At 39.4% G+C, this 20,890-nt stretch overlaps 2 protein-coding genes across 3 annotated transcripts; both read right to left on the bottom strand.

Annotated features, from left to right (window-relative positions):
* On the bottom strand, positions 8,837-10,889 carry LOC8082025. The gene is made up of 7 exons (XM_002465720.2): positions 10,557-10,889; positions 10,414-10,453; positions 10,221-10,291; positions 9,714-9,808; positions 9,493-9,560; positions 9,293-9,403; positions 8,837-9,205 (listed from the first exon to the last, which is right to left on the bottom strand). The coding sequence occupies exons 1-7, from the start codon at positions 10,744-10,746 to the stop codon at positions 9,064-9,066; spliced, it is 717 nt and encodes a 238-aa protein (XP_002465765.1). The 5' UTR covers positions 10,747-10,889; the 3' UTR covers positions 8,837-9,063.
* On the bottom strand, positions 11,806-17,969 carry LOC8082024 (increased DNA methylation 1). 2 transcript variants are annotated; one of them, XM_021451551.1, is made up of 17 exons: positions 17,889-17,969; positions 17,362-17,711; positions 16,950-17,215; positions 16,757-16,856; positions 16,538-16,622; positions 16,377-16,436; positions 16,222-16,274; positions 15,892-16,031; positions 14,988-15,087; positions 14,838-14,895; positions 14,694-14,750; positions 14,393-14,608; positions 14,026-14,084; positions 13,679-13,738; positions 13,341-13,434; positions 12,787-12,927; positions 11,806-12,171 (listed from the first exon to the last, which is right to left on the bottom strand). In XM_021451551.1, the coding sequence occupies exons 2-17, from the start codon at positions 17,541-17,543 to the stop codon at positions 12,097-12,099; spliced, it is 1,746 nt and encodes a 581-aa protein (XP_021307226.1). In that variant the 5' UTR covers positions 17,544-17,711; positions 17,889-17,969; the 3' UTR covers positions 11,806-12,096. The 2 variants fall into 2 exon arrangements, with proteins under 2 accessions (XP_021307226.1, XP_002465764.2); XM_002465719.2 differs by having other exon boundaries at positions 16,757-17,215.

The following is a 20,890-nucleotide window of genomic DNA, read 5'->3' as shown; positions in this document are numbered from 1 at the left end:
AAACTCTTCTGCACTATTTCCAAAATCAGATGGGTTGGAAACTGGGACATGGAGTAGTTCCAAAATCATATGGGTTAGAAACTGGGACATGAAACTCCCCATTGAGATTGGCCTAAGAGTCAAGTTCTCTTCTCTCTTTTGTCTTCACATCAACAAAAATGCTGACTAGTTTGGCTATAAGCCCATTACTACACCTCCTCTAAGCTCTTTTCAACACAAGATCAAAATCATCTTTTGATTTATTGAAAACACTTGTTGTTATCAAGGAAAAAAGATATGATGAACGCATCTAAATCCCAATTTAGCGATTCAGGGTTTTGGCAATTGATGAGTATCGAGTATGAGTCTTCTGAAGTCTCAAAACTTTGTCGTATATTCGGTGTTGACTTGTGACACTGGGTGCCTGGAAATATTCTGGTATATTCCTTTTTAACTGTTTCAAAACAAGTTAGCACAACATCATAGTATGATTTGATGATGGCAATAGAGGTCATTGGTGATGATTGATGACTGTGCTGGTAGTTGTTTCCTTCGACTAGCATTGCCTTCACTATCTATGTAGTCAATCTTCAGCTCTTTTGGATATATATGTTCTACCTTTATTATTGCATTGCCAACACTTACATATGTGTTAGTGAAGCCTTTGGAGAGCCGTTCAAGCCAAGAATTGGGATTCAAGAGGTAGCCTTGATGAGTGCTACCGATATGTTGTTGGTTGGATTACTTTGAGTTGGAGCTGAAAATTTATTACTTTTAGGCCAGTCTCCATGCAAGTTTCATGAGAGTGTCATGCATATTAAATAGGGTGCCACATAAACAAAATTGCTGACTTGGCAGGATCATTAAATGAAGGAGTTTCATCAGATGAGAGAGAGTTTCATCACCATAAAACTCTTGTGGCTCGGTTACCTAGTTTACAGTCTTAGTAACTGTGCCATGAAACTATGCATTGAGACTGGTCTTAGGGCACTCCCAATGCAAGACTCTATCACAGAGTCCAAGACAATTAATTACATATTATTTATGGTATTTTGCTGATGTGGCAGCATATTTATTGAAGAAAGAGGTAGAAAAAAGACTCCAAGTCTTATTTAGACTCCAAGTCCACATTATTCGAGGTAATAAATAACTTTAGACTCCATGATAAAGTCTGCATTGTGAGTGCCCTTAGTGTCTGCTATCGCCTAGATGACCTGGTGAGGAACTCGGTGACCTCCCTCAGTGGATTTCTTGTTGAGGAAGATCCAAATGGTATTCATGTTTGAAATCTGCTTTTGCTGAGGGGATAAGAGGTATTCAATAATGAAGCGTACTTTAACTGAGTCTTCGTGATTCCTTTGGTGCTCAGACGGGAACTAGGGCATGTGAAAAAGGTAAAAATTTCTAGTTTGTCTCTTGCCTCTCTTTTGATTCTTACATTATTTGTCACCCTAATTGTTTGTGTGCAAGTTCTCTAGTGGACAACTGACAACTAGAATTGCTTGGTGGAGTGCTTAAGACATCTGACACTAAGTTCTTGTTCTTAAGGACCTACTTATATCTTAGTGTAAAACTTGCGAAGAACTTGATCATGTATCATGGCCTTAAGTACTTCTTAAACTATTTCTTTAGAAGAACTTAGGTGTTAAGATGCCTGGGTTGGAATTTGCATAGAATAAGGTCATCATTTTAATTTTAATTCATTAGATGTTAAGATGCTTATTCGCTGATCTGAAAAGATATGGTTGAAAATATTATAGTAAATATTGGTTAGGCGTGGTGCCATGGTAATAACAATCTCATGTTTGATAGTACGTTTTGGGGTTTTTTAAAGGCCAGGCCAGGCAATTCGTAACCCACTAGAAACAGCAAATGGCAGGGCAAATGCCATGAACCCTTCTCGAAGGGAAAAATTTCGCGACACTATAGCACTTTCGTTTGTTTGTGGTAATTATTATTCAAACATGGATTAACTAGGCTTAAACGATTCGTCTCCTCAATTTCGATCAAACTGTGCAATTAGTTTTTATTTTCGTCTATATTTAATACTTCATGCATGCGTCTAAAGATTCGATGTGATGGAAAATTTTGAAAAATTTTAGGATTTTGTGTGGAAGTAAACAAGGCCTCAGTGTGCGGCCGATCGAGTCTCAACTCTCAAGTCTGCCGTGCCCAGAACCGCAGAACGCCCCTCGTTGGGACTAGGCATGGCACGGCAGCCGGTGCCCTGCTCCCAGCCAGCCGCCAGCCGATGCGGCCGCCTAGGGAGTTTGCTCTTTTGGGAGTACTGTGCGATGCATGCGCACACGAACAGCCTGGACTGGACTCCTGGGCTTTCGCCGTTCCCGAGAGGAAAACAACAAACAGCGCGCAGAAAGCCAAGGAAATGAATCACACTTCCGTTGACGTGCTCCCATAACTTTCCTCGAAGTCATTAACAAACCTATAGATTCAGGCTTTGTTTACTTTCATCTAAAAATCCAAAAAATTTCAAGATTCTCCATCAAATTGAATTTTTAGACGCATGCAGACAAAAATAAAAACTAATTGCATGATTTAGTCGGAATTGACGAGACGAATCTTTTAAGCCTAGTTAGTCCATAGTTAGATAATAATTACCACAAACAAACGAAAGTGCTATAGTGTCGCGAAATTATTTCCTTAAGGAACTAAACAAGGCCTCAAGCCACCATAACAGTTTCGTTTATATTTAATAATTATTATATAAGTATAAACTAACTATATTTAAAAAATTTGTCTCCCAAATTACAGATAAATTGTGTAATTAATAATTTTTATTTTTATTTAATATTTTATGCATACGTCTAAAGATTTGATATAATAAGAAATCTTATAAACTTTTAGAATTTAGGTGTATCTAAACCAGGCCTCAGCAAATGAAATTGCATTGTAGTATAATCTATAGATTCAACTAGACATGATAACTTCAAGAATCCAATCCCTCGGTTAACTAAGGTTAGTCGCAATAGAAGTTTTATGTGAGTTTCATCTATGTTAAATAGGTTGTCATATAATTTTTTTATGACATAACAGTGTATTTAAGAAAAAAGAAAAAAATATGTTTTATCTACTCAAACAAAGGAATTAAACAAAGGAATCAAACAAATGAATTTTATGACATGGACTAGATGAAACTCTCTTGGCACGATTACCAACTCTCTATGAGTCTTGGAATTAAATGACTATGAAACTATAAAATGAAACTTTCCATTGAAAATGAGTGTTTCATTTAAATTTTATTTTATTTCATATGATATGGCAGTCTTAAAAACAACGCCATAAAACTCTCCACTGAGACTGGTCTTATACTCCTTTTGTCTCATAATACTTGACCTGACTCATCAAATAAGGCCTTCTTTAGTTCACCCCAAAAACCAAAAATTTTTCAAGATTCTCCGTCACATCAAATCTTGGAGTACATACATGAAGCATTAGATATAGACGTAAATAAAAACTAATTGCACAATTTGTCTGTAAATCACGAGATGAATCTTTTGAGCCTAGTTAGTCTATGATTAAATAATATTTGTCAAATAACAACGAAAATGTTACAGTAACAAAATCTAAAAAAATTTTAGAACTAAACAAGGCCTAAGTACAAAGACTAAGAAAAACATTAATTACCGCTCGTTCAAGCAAAACCGTTGGGCTTCACATAAACAGTAGTTATGTCTTGTATCCAGGGACAACTCAAAATAGTAGTTATGCTTATAATCATGAGACGGAGGGAGTATTTGTAATAGTTTAGAGATATAGAAAATTATTTTTCCATAGGGTTTCTTTTATATAAATATTTAATATGGCTGTTTTGAGGAAAACAAGTTTTTATTTTGTGAAAATAAATAAAAAAACATTTGAAACCTAATAATTAGAAAAGCGGCACATCTTCTTTTCTCGAAAGGTCACCTGAGCAACTCCATCAGATTGAAGTAAAACCAATTTCCTTAAAGGGGATTGAGGTAAAAGAAAACATGCTCTAATTCTCTTTTCAATCTCATTTTTTGATTTGTTTTCCTAATCCTTCAAAATTACACCTCTCTCAAACAAAGGAGAACAAAAAAAAAATCCTTGTTTGTTTGCGATTATCAGTCGAATTTGCTAGTTATTTAATAGTTTTTTCTCTTATAACAACTTATCAAACAGTACTTTCTGCCATGACTTTTCAGCCCAAACAAATAATCCTCTCACACATCTTGAGTCCACCCACCGGGCTGGCGCTGGCGCATCAGGCCGCCGGGACCCGAGTAATTTGAAGGGGAAAAAAAGAGTTGTGCATGAGGAAGTCAGTTCTTTTACCTCTCAAAGCACATGTCCTTGCAATATAGACCAAATGACTCACACTGAGATTTGTGTCTAGTAGAAGAAAGACAATTCTCTTACTAGATACGAATCTTATGGTCTATAGTGTGAGGGTATATGTCCAAATTTTTACCATGAGTGCATGCTGATGCTAGGCTTGCTCGCCTCCAACTAGAGGTGGCAACGGGTACGTACACGACGGGTAGTGGCCACCCGCACTCGCACCCGCGAAGTCTAAATTTTACCCATCAGATTACCCGTAACCGTACACGGGTAGGAAAATGCTCTCATACCCGTACCTGCGGGTAATTCTACCCGACAGGTAACCCGCACTCGATAGTATACCCGAGACATTCACACGCAAAAAAAAATCATTCTAAGCTTTCAACAAGTTACAAACTAATATTTATATAATAACATTAAATTCATATATATACTAGGAGAGTTTAGTTAGATTTAGAACAAATTCATGGGTTATATAGGATAAAATAACAAGAGTGACTAGTTATTTTGGTGGGTATTTTTTACCCGCGGGTAGACGGGTATGGGTAGTATACACCCATATCTGTATCCGTCATATCTGATGGGTATAGGATTTTGTCCAATAACATACTCATGAGTAGAAAATTCTCATACTCATTTCTTTATCGAGTAAAATTCGTCGGCTAGTCAGGTTTGAGATAGCCGTTGCCATCTTGACCTCCAACTCCAACGAGACCGACAAGCCGTTTGCTCTGGCTTTTGGAAGCAAACTAGGTTGCTTAGGTCTTGTTTAGTTCTTAATTTTTTTAAGATTTCTTTATCACATTAAATCTTTAGAAAATATGTATAGAGCATTAGATATAGATAAAAATGTAATTAATTATATAGTTTATCTATAATTTGAGAGATGAATATTTTAAATTTAGTAAGTCTATGATTGGATAATAATTTTTAAATACAAACAAAAATGCTAAAGTATCATCCAAACCAAAATTTTTCTTTCAAATAAACAAGACCTTAGCCTTGGTCCTCGGAAAACGTCACCATACGTGTGAACACCAACCTCTACAGATTTAGGGTGTTTGGTTAAAGGTGTTATAATTTAACACGTATTATTACTTTTTTATTAGATAATTAGTGTCATCTCTGGCGGGATCACGGTCCCAGCAGCAGCAGAATATCTACGGGTCTGGCACGCCACCCGCGACGTCGAGCTCAACAATGACCCGGACCTCCTGGTATGGCGATGGAGTCCAGACGGGAGCTTCTCCGTCAGGTCGGCATATCAGGCGCTGCACATCGGCTCACACCCCATCCCGGGCTGCGTGCGTGTCTGGGAAGTGTGGGCGCCGCTTCGCGTCAAGCTATTCCTCTGGCTGACCTTGCGCAGACGCCACTGGACAGCGGATAGACGTCGTCGCCACGGACTCGAAGCTCATGACGCCTGCTTCCTGTGTGACTAGCAGGCAGAAACGATTGATCACATCATTGTCCAATGTCCCTTCGCGCGACAGCTTTGGGTCGAAGCAGCGGCGGCTCTGGGAGGTCAGGTACAGCAACAGCCAGATGGGACCATGGTCGAGTGGTGGGGAACTTGGCGGGCGCTATGGCCGACGGCCTACGCCAAGGGAGCGGACACCATGTTTGCACTAATAGCATGGGAGCTCTGGAAGGAACGCAACGCGAGGTGTTTCCGCGGAGCAACGACTCAGCTAGACGCGCTCAAGGCACTGATTAAGCATCAAGCGGAGCTTTGGATCACGGCCGGCGCTAAGCACTTAGGGAGGTTCCTACAGCGAGTAATAGCCTAAGTCTTTGTAAAGAGGAGGGGGGACAGGGCGTGCTCTTGTCAAACCGCCCACTTGTAATTTAACTGCTTCCTCATTAATGAAAATACGCGCAAGCCTTTTGCGTGATTGAGAAAAAAAAATCACAAACTAATTAGGTTTGAAAGATTCGTCTCACAAATTACTCTCTAACGGTGTTTTTAGTTTCGTAAATAGTGTATATTTAGTATTATATATATATATATTTATATATTTAAACATTTAATATAATGGGAGTTAAGTTTTACCGCTGCCAACTAAAGGCTTGTTTAGATGCAAAAAGTTTTTGGATTTTGACACTGTAGCATTTTCGTTTTTATTTGACAAACATTGTCTAAATATGGAGTAACTAGGCTTAAAAGATTTGTCTCGTGATTTACAGATAAACTGTGCAATTAGTTATTCTTTTTATCTATATTTACTACTTTATGCATGTGCCGCAAGATTCGATGTGACAGGAAATCTTGTAAAGTTTTGGGTTTTTGGGTGTATCTAAACATGGCCTAAACGGAGCCTAAAATTGGTGACGGTAGCAAAGCTGCACTACAGTATGTAGAGCTACCAGCTACGGAGCGATAAGGGTGACGTACGGATGGAGTGGACACACAGGTGAGGTGTGGAGGAACCCGGACAAGGCGAGGTGCCGAGGAGGAGGCACCGGTTTATCTCCCTCGGTAGACGTGCCACCCCCTTGGCGCGCGCGCGCGCTCTCTCTCTCTCTCTCTCTCTCTCTTCTATACGACGTTTGTGATTTGTCCCCTTGCATGCAGATGCAGGCGACTTCCCGGAGTCACCACCACACGTCTCCCGCTCTCGCAGGCCACTCCCTTGTTTAGTTTAAGGCCGTATTTAGATTCGAGATAAAAAAATTTTAGAGGTTACATCAGATGTATTGGAAAAATCTTAGGAGAAGTTTTCAAAAGCTAATAAAAAACAAATTATATAACTCGTTTGAAAACTGTAAAACAAATCTATTAAATATAATTAATCTGTCATTATCATATGTGGGTTACTGTAGCACTTAAGGCTAATTATGGACTAACTAGGCTTAAAAGATTCGTCTCACGATTTTCAACCAAACTGTGTAATTATTATATTTTTTATTTACATTTAATGTTCTATACATGTGTCTAAAGATTCGATGGAATAGATGAAATTTTTTTGATAGGAAACTATACAGAGCCTAAGAAAAAAGCTTACTATAACACAATTATAACTATAATAATTAATATTAAATTATAAAATAATTAGACTTAAAATATTTATTTCCTAAAATATATATACAATCTGTTAAATTAATTGTTTTTTAATTTATATTTAGTGGTCCATGTGTCTAAATATTAGCCAAAAAGGTTTGAGATGAAAATTAAAAAGGCCTGCAAGCTTAGTTCACCCTGAAAACCAAAATATTTTCAAGATTTCCCGTCAGATCGAATCTTACGTCATATGCATGGAGTATTAAATATAGACAAAAATAAAAACTAATGGTACAGTTTACCTGTAAATTACGAAATGAATCTTTTAAACCTAGTTAATCCATAATTGGATAATGTTTGTCAAATAAAAACGAAAATGTTACGGTTCCCAAAAGTTTCAACTAAGGCCTTGTTTAGATACACCCAAAAACAAAAAAACTTTACAAGATTTCTCATCACATCGAATCTTGCGGCACATGCATGGAGCATTAAATATAGATAAAAATAAAAACTAATTACACAGTTTGTCTGTAAATCACGAGATGAATCTTTTAAATCTAGTTACTCCATGATTGGACAATGTTTGTCAAATAAAAACAAAAATACTACAGTGTCAAAATCCAAAAAGTTTTTGGATCTAAACAAGCCAATGCAAGCTAGCTGCACTCCACCGCGAAACGGGTGATTGTTTTTGTAGGGGCTGGGCATTGATTGATTTGATTGACGGATTGCTTGGTATCCGTGCAACTTGGCTTCCGATTCCCGAGGCCGCTGCATTTGCGCCGCAACCGGACAAGCGGAGATGGATGCTGCGGAGAGCAGCGGATCGAGCGACAGACTCGTTTCCTCGACTCCCTCCTCCTCGCGTGGCTCCAGAGTCCAGACCATACCATGGCCCATGGCCCATGGGTGGATCTCTTCCCTTCTCGCTTCTCCTGCGCTCCAGCCTATCAAATCCATCACGCGCGAGCGCGACTGGAGGAGGAGGACACCTTCTTTCGGCCTGTTGAAAAAACACCAAGACTCATCCTGGCCCGGCCCACGTAGTTTTGCTTCCCTAGGGCAAGTGACGACGGACGTGGCGAGATTTCAGAACAATATATACCCCGCATCGCAGTGAGATTTTCATTTTCTTAATGGTGGAACTCAAACTAATCAAGAGTAATATGGTTATTTGGTAACTATTCCTAGAATTATCCTGAGTCAAAATTTTTAAACTTTAACAATTTTTTTAAAAAAAAATACTAAAATTTATGGTATCAAACTAGTATCATTAAATTTATTATAAAATATTTTTATAAGATGTGTATTTTATGTTATAGATGTTGTTACTCTTTTCTATAAAGTTAGTCAAACTTAAAAAGTTTGACTATTATAGATTTTAGGAATTGATTTAAGTAATGGACGGAGGGAGTTTTACTTAACATGGTATACGATGTCATTACTCATTTACTACTGTTAGCCCTGGTCTACAGAATTCCGTTTGTACTTTGTGCTGGCTTAACGCATATTATAGATATACCGTTCGAGGAATTTAGTAACCCAAACAGGTATTGTAATGCTAAGGTTATCCCTGGTCTACATAATTTCTTTGTACTACTTTGTACTGTGTTAACGTACATATACAGGCCGAGGAATTTAGTAACCCAGACAGAGACAGCTATGGTAATGCTAGGAAGTATTGCAAAAAGGAAGTGCTGTGACGATTTTTTTTCTCTTCATTTCACTCTACATGAGGTTGAACCTAATAAAATTCAGCCTTAAAGAATATCCTCCAACTGTTTCAGCCTGGGATCCAACTCGGCAGCATTTTCCTCCACATAATCATCCACCGGAGTCCGGTATGCATCAGCAATCGCCTTTCCTTTATCCAGTACTGCAGATGGCACCGTTTGCAAGAGACTGGAACACACACAAAAAATGAAGTAAGATGTGAGTGACTATCCCTGTTGATTTTGAAATGCAGAAGGGGTTTCCATTTGCTATTACTTGTCTAATGCTGCAAGGGCAACACTGATCTTGCTCCTCATGGTTTCAACGGACGCTGACGAATCATTCCGTGATGCACGTAGTAGCAGTGAGTCGAGATCTTCCAATGCTCTAGGAAACCACAGGCAACAAATCTCATAACCTCATAAGTTTTGTTCTGCTGCAAAGAAGTGCATTCAGGAAAAGCATACTATGTTTACCGTAAGCACTCGTCCACAGCGTCTGATGCAGCCTTGCCTTGACCATTACTAGAAGCATATTGTGCCACCTGCATTTGTTTTGTCACATGGATTCAGTTGGCATAATTCAGAATCAAGAAATTAAATTGCACCATGATGAGATATTCTATCCAACTACTGTATCAGCCTGGGGCATGAAAGATTAATGATGTTGACTAACATTCAGCAGAATAGATACTTACTGCCCGAATGTTGACCCGCAAAGATGATGCCGGTCCAGAGCGAAGTAATGATCTGCTCTCGTCGTACATTGGTTTCTCGAATTCTAAAGATTTCTCTGCAATGAATCATATACATGAAAATATCTCATGAATAGGTTGTATCATATTAAAATATCCACTCAAAAATTGACAAACATATTTAAAAAAATGACAAAGGCAGAAGCATTGTTTAGTAAAAAAGAAATGTACTTCCACTTCTAGTCCTAGCAGCAAACAAGAACGGTCGCTTGTGCCAAGTTTCAACAGATTATTTGTGAGATGAGAAGCATGCAACTATGCAAGCAGGCAGACGCTATGGACTCCAAATCGAAGTACTAATTAATGGTAATGGAGACTCTTATGGATAAATACAGCTCATACTTGCTGATGATGATGCAAAAGATTATTATTATATACTTATTTTGCATCGCCCAAAGTTGCTGAGGTGCCAAATAGGATGATACCATGGGATACTGATCATCGTACTACCTAGATCAACGAATTGGTCAATAGTTAGCAGGACAGCCGGAACGTAGCTCTCCAAAGGCTCCAACTTCTTCCTGACAGTAGCAGTTCAGGGACAGCAATAAGCAAGAGGCGATAAGGTGTTATGCAGATGAAATGCCACAGCCTGCAGCAATCCAATTCGACATGTTTTCCCGTGCTTGATTAGTACTCGTACCTCTTGACGTACTTGTCCAATGGACTGGCCGCGTCTGCCCCTGCAGCAATTGGGGGGTTTGGGCACAGCAAATCAGCCACAGACAGACACGGACAGCGAGTCGATTGTGGATACATAGAACAGCACAGCACAGCAGTACTTACGGCCGACGGTAGTGACGAGCCAGGCGGCGACGCCGGCCAAGGAGACAGCGCGGCGGCCGACGCCGACGGAAACGGGCCGAGCGGAGGCGGCGGCAATTACTTGGCAACACCGGCGGCGGCGGCGCGGTCGAGGCGGGGACGGGCAGATGTGAGCCCCGCCGGAGGTGGTGGGGAGGAGCGAGGACGACATCTTTTGAGTCGGAGGAGACGGGGCAACGGCAGGGAAGGGACGGGGACTGGGTTCTTCTCTCTTGGGGGCAGCTGTCAGCTGCCGCTGCAGCTGCTAGGCGATGCTTGCGGGCTTGCGGCGGGCAGCGGCCGTGGTGTGCCGGGCCCTTCCGGCCACGCGCTTGCACGAGAGCCACTCGTGTTCCGGCGGGTGTCAGGACAGGGTCCGCGCGCGGCGTTGGAGTCACCTACGTGGGCTCGTTGTTGCCATTAGCCACGTGAGTACTTATTGCTGTTTTTATTTTTATTGATTTTGCTATTTCTACCCTCCCTTCGCATGGTTGCTAGCTTTTCCAGGTTCAACTTTCAGTTCAGTTGGAGCTTTCAGTTCAATTTAGATAAACTTGGCGTGTAATAATGAAACAACGTCGAGATGATACACTGTTCTCAAGAGCAGCTGTTACGCTGAAAAGTAGCGTCCATAAGTTTAAACTTGCTATACTACTGCTGCTACTAATTTGTTATGAGAGAAAATATTATTCCTTTGCTGAAAAATAGTAAGTTCAAGCTCGCTGAATTTTAGATGATACTGTTACTGTTAGTTTGTAATAAGAAAAATCGCTGAAAAATAGCGGTGATAATTTCAAACAAACAGGACTGCGAACTCGCGTGCCCATCGTGTAAACGTCCAGCCATACTATTATCGTGTAAACGTCGAGGCATAAACATGAATCATTCAGGTGTCGAATAAAGCACGTGCTAACAATGCACCAATTTACACCATGCTGCCCTGCACGTGTGGTTATACAGGCGACGACACCTGCTGCAATCACACCATGCTGCCCGCACACACGCAACTAACAATGCACCAATTTTTACACATCTAGAGGAAAGGTCTGGTTTAGTTCACCTAAACATTTTTAAGATTTCTTGTCACATCGAATTTTACAATATATACATAGAACATTAAATATAAATAAAAAATAACTAATTATACAGTTTGTCTATAATTTGTGAGACGAATTTTTAAGTCTAATTAGTTCATGGTTGGATAATAGTTGCCAAATAAAAACGAGAGTGCTACAATATCCAAAAATTTTTCACCTCCTCAACTAAACAAGGTCTATATATGACACTTTAGAAAAGGTACACAGGCAACTCATGTCTCTACTGTCTAGTCTCTACTAGAATGAAAAAGTTGTGCATAGAATCATCTCCTAAACTAACCTATGCAACAGGTAAATCATCTAGAAAAGGTAAATTCTCTCCCAAGCAGCACGAACCAGATTTTCATTTCTGAAGTAGTCTGATCAAACATCGATTAGATTTGCTCATTTCTGAAGTAGTCTGATCAAACATGGATTAGATTTGCTCAAGCAAGTGGTTTCTGCACCAAGACTAGGTCCTGGAACATCACCAAGGGGTGCGACTCCAGCATTGACTTCTTCTGTCAACAGAAAAACATGTGAGCGATAATACCGCTTGTATTAGCAAAACAAAGAAAACAATTGTAATTACTACTCCAAAAACAAGACATCACTATCGGCACTATCATTACCGGCAATGAAAACGTACCTATTAATAGTTTGTAGCTACTTACCGCTTGGTTTGCACGAAAAAACTCATAATTTTTTTATATGATGTCGGATCAAGATAAATTTTACATCAAAATTATAGAGTTCAATGAGATGTAAAACTTTGTAGTTGACTTTTAAAAAAAAATCAGATGGTTTATATATCAACTATTTAATTGAGTTCTTGAATCTGTTGAGCAATCTTGAATGGAGACAAAATCAACATCAAAGTTGTATTGGCGGAGCAGAGTTGAGATGGTATGAACACTTGTTGAAAAATATTAAGGTCCCAAGTTTGAATCCTAGAACTTACACAATTGTTCTGTTTTATCACTGCCGGTTCAAATTGGCATCATTGCCGCCTATTCAAAAATCGGCATTGATAAGTTTTTTAGTGAATATTTAATTAGTATTGGTTCAAAAAAAATTATTGAATAATTTCTTCGTTTCATGAACTACAGGGAATATGCGATAGAGAATAGGATTACCTCTTCGGCTGACAAAATTGTGAACCCAAGCTTCTCTGACCAGATTTGCGCCATTTCAGGGTCAACAGGCGCCATAAGAAGGCTCACATTACAGGCTCTCAAATTTGCCTCGATTGACTTTAGGAGAAGTCTGAAGTAGCCCTGCACAAAGAAACTCCAAAAAATAAGACCACTAAAATAGCAGACCTGATTTCACCCATAATTAACAAAACAAGACAAGACTCCCATTATCCCATATGCTGAGGGACAAGACAATCGAATGAGATATAACAATTTAAGAATTGACGTAAAGTGGAATGGCGCCAAAAATGTCTGCCTATATATACGATTCATATTTTATTAAATATTTCAATTTATTGTTCGGAGTTGCAGCAGAAACCTGTATCAGATAATTATTAGGAGATACTTCTGTCAGCATCTCATCGACATTCTCTAGTTATGCATCTGACCCTCTTATTTTTTTTAGAAGTGGGACATGTAGAATAAATCATATTAATTACAGGAGATAATCGATAATATCAGCTATGGAGTGTATGATTCAAGTGCATTTCCACCTTTTTTCTGCACTCGCTACGAGTAGCAATAAGGACCAGTTCTGCAAATTGTTCCACGCGCACTTTCAGAATCGCAGCAGATACAACATGCGTACTGCAATAAAATCAAAATGGGAAAAAAGTAAGAATACAAATAGTAAAGAAAAGTCATACTAACTCAATTTGAGGATGCTAACAATCTACGGTTTATATGTGTGCTCTTTTCTTGTAAAGTCTGTACGCAGAACCATACAAGTGCAAGGATTGAATGCATAACAGATGTGATGTGCCATTATGCAGATTAGAAGAACACAGAATGGCATAATAAAGAAGAGCAGGCCAGGCACGGAAATAACCACCTTGCAGTTAACACTACACAATACATTCCTCGAAAATCCTTCTCTCCTGCTCCATTTTTTCTGCAACAATGAAGTTTAGATTTTATTTCCACACTTCAATTTATGAAAAGATGACTAAAGGTAAACGCAGATCGATCAATAAACCCACTCATACAGCACTTAAGAGTTTTTTTTTTTGAGAGAACTGGAGGGGCCTTGAGGAACTTTATTAAAGGGAGGTAAGTTAAATTACAAAAAGGGGGGTTACAGCAAATAGCGAAAGAGATCTATGAGACAAAAAAGGAAAAAAAAAAGATAGAGCTCAGGCAAGAATCAATTGCAAGTTGGCAAAATAAGAAAGAGCATACCCATAAACCATATCCGAGAAGATGTCACTATGCGCATCAGTAGATTCCACAAATGCATCCTATGAAGTATAGAGATCGAGGTGAGACTATAGCATCCAAGAAGCTATTGCAAAACTTATAAGTGAAAGAATTGTCTCCATATATATATATATATATATATATATATATATATATATATATATATATATACGGCAGCACTATTCTGCACCGTAAGTCAAAACTGAGTAGAAAAAATATTGAGCAGTACTACTCAGGACCACGAAATACTGAACAATACTGAAACACGAATACTGAGCGATACTGAATTTTGCTCGGTATATATATATATATATATATATATATATATATAAGTGAAAGAACACCTTACTTTGAAGATATCGATGGCCTGAGACATGTAGAGTTTGACATCCCTACTTGCATCCGCTTTACTTAAAAGCCGCCAACAAATATTGGACCTTATCTGTCTAAGGAAGGCGATCTCTTCACCCTTTTCCACTCCTTCTAGACGGGCACGAAGTGATTGACATTCTTCGCAGCACAAGAAACGAAAACACATGTATTCTTTCAGAATTTCCAGAGGCACCTGAAATGTTCAATCTAACCAATCAGCTCTATCTTTCACAATGGCAGGCCTCCAATTCAGCAATATAAGTGAAAATGTCATAAACCTTTTTTACATCTCTATCTCTACTATTGTAGCATCTCACGTGGCATGGTCTCTCGCACTGCAGATAGCAAAAAGGCATAATCCACAAGCCAGCAATCTATTAAAGGCAAAACGTTGGACACACTAAGCATAAAGCAGAACAGACCTGGTTACAGAAGAAAATTGTGTTTGGATCCAATTTTCCAAACTCTGTGTCACCATACCTGACATTATATACATATGCAAATTTTCATATAAAGAAGTTCACCTGATCTTGTTAATCTACCGATAAAAATACTTATTATTAATATCTTACCTACAGAAATAGCAACTCTCTGTTTGGACCACTCTTTCTTGTAAAGTCCGTTTCAGGGGAACAATAGGTCCACTGGTAGTAGAAGGTTCTTTGCCACAACCTTTAATGTAAGGAACCAATTATATTGGCATAGCACAAAGAGACTCCAAATTATTTGCTGAAACATAAAGCTCTACAATCACTCCCTCCTTGCCTCAAGGTAATACAATTAAATCTTAAACCTAAATAACATGTTCTTCAAATAAAAGTATATGTCACCAAAGGAAGCAAAAAAAGGCCTAGTAGACTACTGAAGCCAACAAAGTCAGTTCTTGTAACTGGACAGTGTGAAGTCCAAGCATAATTATAAATTATAATTACTCTGCTCACTTATAAAGATATTGAAAAAATACTGTATCAGCAGAAGGCACATAAACCAAGTGGACTACACGCTTCGAACACACAAGAACAGAAAATTGATACATAGTAGATCACCAGTGCATTCACGCAAGTGGGAAAATCAATGATGGTAAGTAACAAATCACGGTTCATAATACAACTTAATAGATTTAGTGACAAGACTGTATCAAACCAATTATGTAAAACAAACAAAAGGGGTTTGAAAGCCAGGATAGGAGGCACTGATGATTGCAGAAGAAAAAAGAAACTTCATTTCAACAAAAAAAAACTATAAATCTCTATACAGATAAAACACCCTCTAGAACAAATGATATACAACAATACTGTATCCATCTCAAGACAGCAGTAGATGACTTTGCAAGCTCTTGGCATAGCAAGAATGGTAGCAGTAAAGCAAAAGAAATGAAGAATGATAATAGTAAAGCCACCAAGAATATAAGAGCACTGGCTTGAAAACCACATTGCCATCCTCAGGGTACATATTATACAACACCCATTAAGTTACCTGAAGAAGTAAGGTTTGGGTAGTCACTGAAGCTGGAAACACTAGCATTGCCAAATCCATTTGAATTCAAATTCAAACGATGCAGTTGCAGAGCTATATCATGAAGTGTTACCCCTTCTGATGTATAAATGTTGTGATACCTGAAACATAACTTTTTCACCACACTTTAATGAACTTAAACACCCACGAATTCTCTTTTTTTTTTCAAGTTTAGATTATTACAAAAAGTTAATTGAATGGCATTTTGAACTTTTAGCTCTTCTAACTTCTAAGTATAATAAAGTTTACATTCACATATTCATAATTTCTTCTAAAATTGGTGGTGCTTACGGTTGTCGCCTTTCTCCCATGCCAGCATGTTTTTCAAAGGCTGAAGGAGTATACTAGAGTCAGGAGAGAACAACAAAAACATTAATTATTGGTCCTTGAGTAGATTAATTACACTCTAAAAAACAAAATTCGTTGATTGCTTATTAGTTTTGTACCTCTTCATTGCAACAATTGCAGACGATAACAGTTCCCTTCTTATACCCTTGCCTTCGAACCTAAAAAACAGTGAAGCATGAGTCCTCTTAAGAGTGCGCTAGGAGAATTCAGGTGAATGTGGAAAAGGGACCAATATAGTTCACGTAAATATCCAGAGCACCTCTCCGTTCTTCAACTTGTAAGTCAACAAAGTATTATCTGGAAGGCCACCTTCCTTGAAAATCAGTGGATGCAAAGTGGTATCCCTGTGTTAGTAAAGTGAAAAGGTAGGTTATGCGTCCTTTCAAAATGCCATGTATAAAGTAAAAGAACATGTTTCATCAGCTTTTGGAGAAAGATTCCTTAAATAAGTGTTACAAAAGATTTACTCTTCTGTTACCTCATTTTCAATTCTTTATACTTTGAGTCTATGCTGCAGTTTGGGCGTGATCCTTGAGCGCTTGTTACTGGACTTGATAAAGGAATAAGCCCTAAATAATCTGTGGAATCATGTATCGAGTAGTTAGGGGTTACTGCAATAGGTACAGGAGAACCAGACTTTGCACCATCGATGATGCTGAGACTGAGAGTACCTCCTGTGTTCTGTGCATTGCAAGTTTCTTCAGTTCCTTTCTTCTTCTTTGAGGTGCCAGTAGAAAGGCCAGAAGCCCCTTTGTCTGGGCATCCATTGAAGGTTGTAGTCGAAGTCTCAGTGCCTCCTTGTGGTCTAAAGTGTCTCACAGACCGCCTTCTGGATGCACCCCAATTAGAGTTTGAGATGCTATTATTGCTGGCAGATTCATTCGAGTAGTCTTCCAAATTATCCTCCGCAGCTGACCCCAGTGAACTAGAAGTGGGGCTTCACAATCACATTCACAGCAAGGTGAAGTTAATTAGCATGTGGATTGGAGCCTTATATATTTTGATTATGATAATTTAAATATTATTGACCAGCTCCAATGAAAAAAGCCTAAACCAAATCGATCAGTGGACTATATCGCTCACCTCAAATTCGAATCAAGCAGAAACAATCTGGCCTTCTCTTGATCGTCCTCGGTCAGCATCTCCACGTCTCCCGATGCTGCTAGCGCAGGGGCCCAAGGGGCCTCCGCCGTCGCATCATCAACCTGAATACCGTTGGGTTCCCAGCTCGCGGGCGAGGCTTCGGCGGCGGGCACAGTCGTCATGGGTACCCCGGCGAACTCCAGGAACTTCGCCGCCAACGCCTCGGCGGGCACGTGCCTGAGGTCATGGAAAAGCTGGTAGAGCGACTTGCCGTTGCGCAGGAGGATGTGACCGTTCGGGTTATTCGACTCGGCCCCCGCGTGCTTCTCGAATTGCCGCGCCGACAGCACCTGCAAGCGCGGCGTTGATCGAGAAGAAAAAACCCTCAGAATTATTTCCGCTGCATGCGCGTTGCAGATCGAGAAGAAAAACCCTCAGAGAATTTCCGCGGAAAGCCACAGAACCGGCGAGGTACGGTGTTCCGTAAAAGATGGGCATAATGTGATCGATCGATCGAGCTGACTGACCTTGCCGTGGTAGCCGCAGCCGGCGGAGGCGGGGCAGGCGCAGGCGTAGCCGCCGTCGGTGATGAATCCCTCGAGCTTGGCCTGTGCGTAGAACGGAAACGGAGCAGTTAGAAACTAAAAGGGCGGCGGCGAGATCGGATGGCCCGGCGGCGGTCACGACGCACTTACATGTTTCGACGGGTGGAAGTAGGTAACTGGTACATGCAATAGGAAAGGCAGTAAATCTTTAACACGAGTAACACTAGTGTTATTTGCACCCATCGTAGGAAGATCCACCTGCTGCCCCTCCATGATGAGGAAAAAAAAAAATCGTCTACGACGACGGCGGAGTATAGAAAAGGAGGAGGGTGCTAAGGGGACGGCGGAACTGCGGGAGATAATCTAATATATACTCTCTATATAATCTAGTAAAAATTAGGACGCACACGCACTTTCGTTGGTATGGGGACGGCATGCCTGACACGGTTTTGCACTGATTATCCACGTCGACCGGCAAAAGTCCGCGTGCACGCACACGCACGTCAACACTGACACGATTTGGAAATTGTATAAACTTTTCAATGCGAAATTATTTATTTGTAATTTACTATTTTTCTAAAATGGTTAAATCTATACCTAATAATAAAGAGATAAAATTTCAATCCATCTTAGATTTTAATCCAACCTATAATCATAAATTGACTCGATTTTTGGCCAATTCACTTGAGATTGGAGTAGGATTGGCAGCGCCGCAGCGGGTCTTCCTCGGTTCGGGCCGTCTTTCTGCGTTGGGTGGGCTGGGTCGCCTTGTGTTTTGGTGGCGAAGTGACGGGGCATACATATATTACATAGACTAATAGCTAGACATACTTCAAAAACATCATATATTATTAAGAATTTAATTAATGGTTATTTTGTCTTTTGAAAAAAAACAAGTGTATATAGGTCTAGTTCACGATCGTAGTATCTTCTTGTGCCCAATAATTTTTTTCTATTATAACTAACTAACCACAGGTGCTTTTCAATCCAAATACAAGGCATGTTTATCTACTCTTTTCAGATCCAAATACAAGGGGCTCGTCAACTCTTTTACATTTATATCTTATTATCATTTTATACTTGGATTCTTAATTAGAGTACTTAGAGAAGAGGGATCTATTTAAATTAGGATATGATTCATATGGAAGAAAGTGTCTACATTCAGGGATGATTGTCTCTACCTATTGTACGTCCGTATGATAAGGATAAGGCCACCACCGCTAAATGTAGACAATGAGACGGACAAAAGTTAGAAATCGACAATGATTCCATTGCAACGTACAGGCACTTTTGCTAGTAATCTATAACTCTTATAAAGCTAAACCCCACTAGATGAATTCTCTCTTCATGCAAGATGTCCACATCATTCCCCACTAAAAATTCTATCTCTCCATGCAAGGTGTCCACATCATTCCCCACTAAGTCCATGTCATCCCATATTAATTACAAAAAATGACCATGTCATCTATATCATGTGAAATACTTTAAATCTTTAATCTATTAACATACAAGTTGTGTACATACACTATTTGTTTCATCACCAATTAATTCCTCTATAATGTAACCAAATATTAGTTTTTGTTCTTTAGCTTAGCAATTTTTTTACTAGATCTAATACAATAAAATACATGCAAGCCAAATTCATATATATACATACATAATAGACCAATTAATTCTTCTATAATGTAACCAAATATTAGTTTATTAGCTTAGCAATTTTTTACTAGATATAATACAATAAATACATGCAAGTCAAATTCATATGTATACATACATAATAGACTAAATACCATATAGTAATGTTATGTATATAATGATTTATTTTTAAGAAAATCCCGCAGCAACGCGTGGGGAATTCACCTAGTAATAAATCACACAACTACCTGTAAAGGTAAAACCAATTTAGACGGCAAAGATCATGACACGGGCTTCATATTCTGATGTAATTAAATTTATAGATTTATTATTTGCCTATGGTGGTGTGCAGGTAATCTTCAGGGAATTTTTGGATCAGACATTGGTCACTGCTGTCTAAAGAGGAAGAGAGAAGAAGTCTGAAGGAGGGATGCAAGTGTTTAGAGAGCTTGGCGCTGCAGTTTTTTTGGGTCCAATGAGTGGAAGAACTTAAAGAGATTAGGAGTTTAATGCTTGGCTATCTTGATCTGCTTTTCGCTGGTGTTGGGTGTTTAGTTCTGGTCGGTCCATGATCAATGGAGGTGTGGACTCTTTGTCCTTTTTTATCTTATGTGTTAGAACAATAGAAGCTGGCTGCAGACATCTGGAAGGAGTGACTCTACACTTTTGAGGTTCCTGGTGAAGTTTTAGAAGGCTATATGGAGGTGGAATCAGTTGGTTGATTTTGTTTCAGTTAGCTGATTGGATGTGGCTTAAGGTCCCAGTTGGTCACTGTTTTTTTTTGTTAGGCTTCCGTTTAGTTTGATCATTGAGCTGAACTTTGGGCTGTGTCCTATCTTTATTGTAAGGTTCCAGATGATTAAGCTGAACTCCCTGCTTAGCGGGCTCGGGGCTATGCCCCACTCTTGTAAGATTTGGTCTTAAGCAATCACTTGTGATTATGAAGGTCGGAATGTTTTGATTTCTTTATTAAAAAAAGCGTAAGCCTCGTGTGTCACGGTAGATGCGCATAATTTTTGTCAACCCAATGCGTTGCACGCGCATATAACTCGCCACGCCGGCAACTCAAGGAAACCAACGCTCAACGATGGCAAGAACGCTCGCTGCACCATTTGGATAGATGCCGCCGACACGGACATCGCCGTTGACGTTGTTTTAAGAAATATATGCCAAAAAAAAAATTCTATCTAGCAAGGATAGAAAAGAAATCGGGGCTAGGGGCAGGCCCAGGTACAGGGGTACTAGTTGTGACCCAACTAATCTATCTACTTTAGTCCAATAAAAACAGTTCAAGCATCCTGCCGACCTCCATATATTGGGCCGCTATAGATGAAGCACGACGGCCACAG

Source organism: Sorghum bicolor, chromosome 1 (assembly GCF_000003195.3).
Source record: "Sorghum bicolor cultivar BTx623 chromosome 1, Sorghum_bicolor_NCBIv3, whole genome shotgun sequence".
In the NCBI taxonomy this organism is placed as follows: domain Eukaryota; kingdom Viridiplantae; phylum Streptophyta; class Magnoliopsida; order Poales; family Poaceae; genus Sorghum; species Sorghum bicolor.
This window is presented reverse-complemented; position numbering and strand designations above follow the sequence as displayed.

Coding starts and splice junctions, on each gene's coding strand:
- LOC8082025 (XM_002465720.2), bottom strand. CDS start 10,746: ATGTCGTCCTCGCTCCTCCCCACCACCTCCGGCGGGGCTCACATCTGC. Junction 9,809..10,220: donor TGACCAATTCGTTGATCTAG/GTAGTACGATGA, acceptor GATTCATTGCAG/AGAAATCTTTAGAATTCGAG. Junction 9,561..9,713: donor TGCGGGTCAACATTCGGGCA/GTAAGTATCTAT, acceptor AAACAAATGCAG/GTGGCACAATATGCTTCTAG.
- LOC8082024 (XM_002465719.2), bottom strand. CDS start 17,543: ATGACGACTGTGCCCGCCGCCGAAGCCTCGCCCGCGAGCTGGGAACCC. Junction 16,275..16,376: donor GCAATTGTTGCAATGAAGAG/GTACAAAACTAA, acceptor TCCTGACTCTAG/TATACTCCTTCAGCCTTTGA. Junction 15,088..15,891: donor CCCAAACCTTACTTCTTCAG/GTAACTTAATGG, acceptor CTTACATTAAAG/GTTGTGGCAAAGAACCTTCT.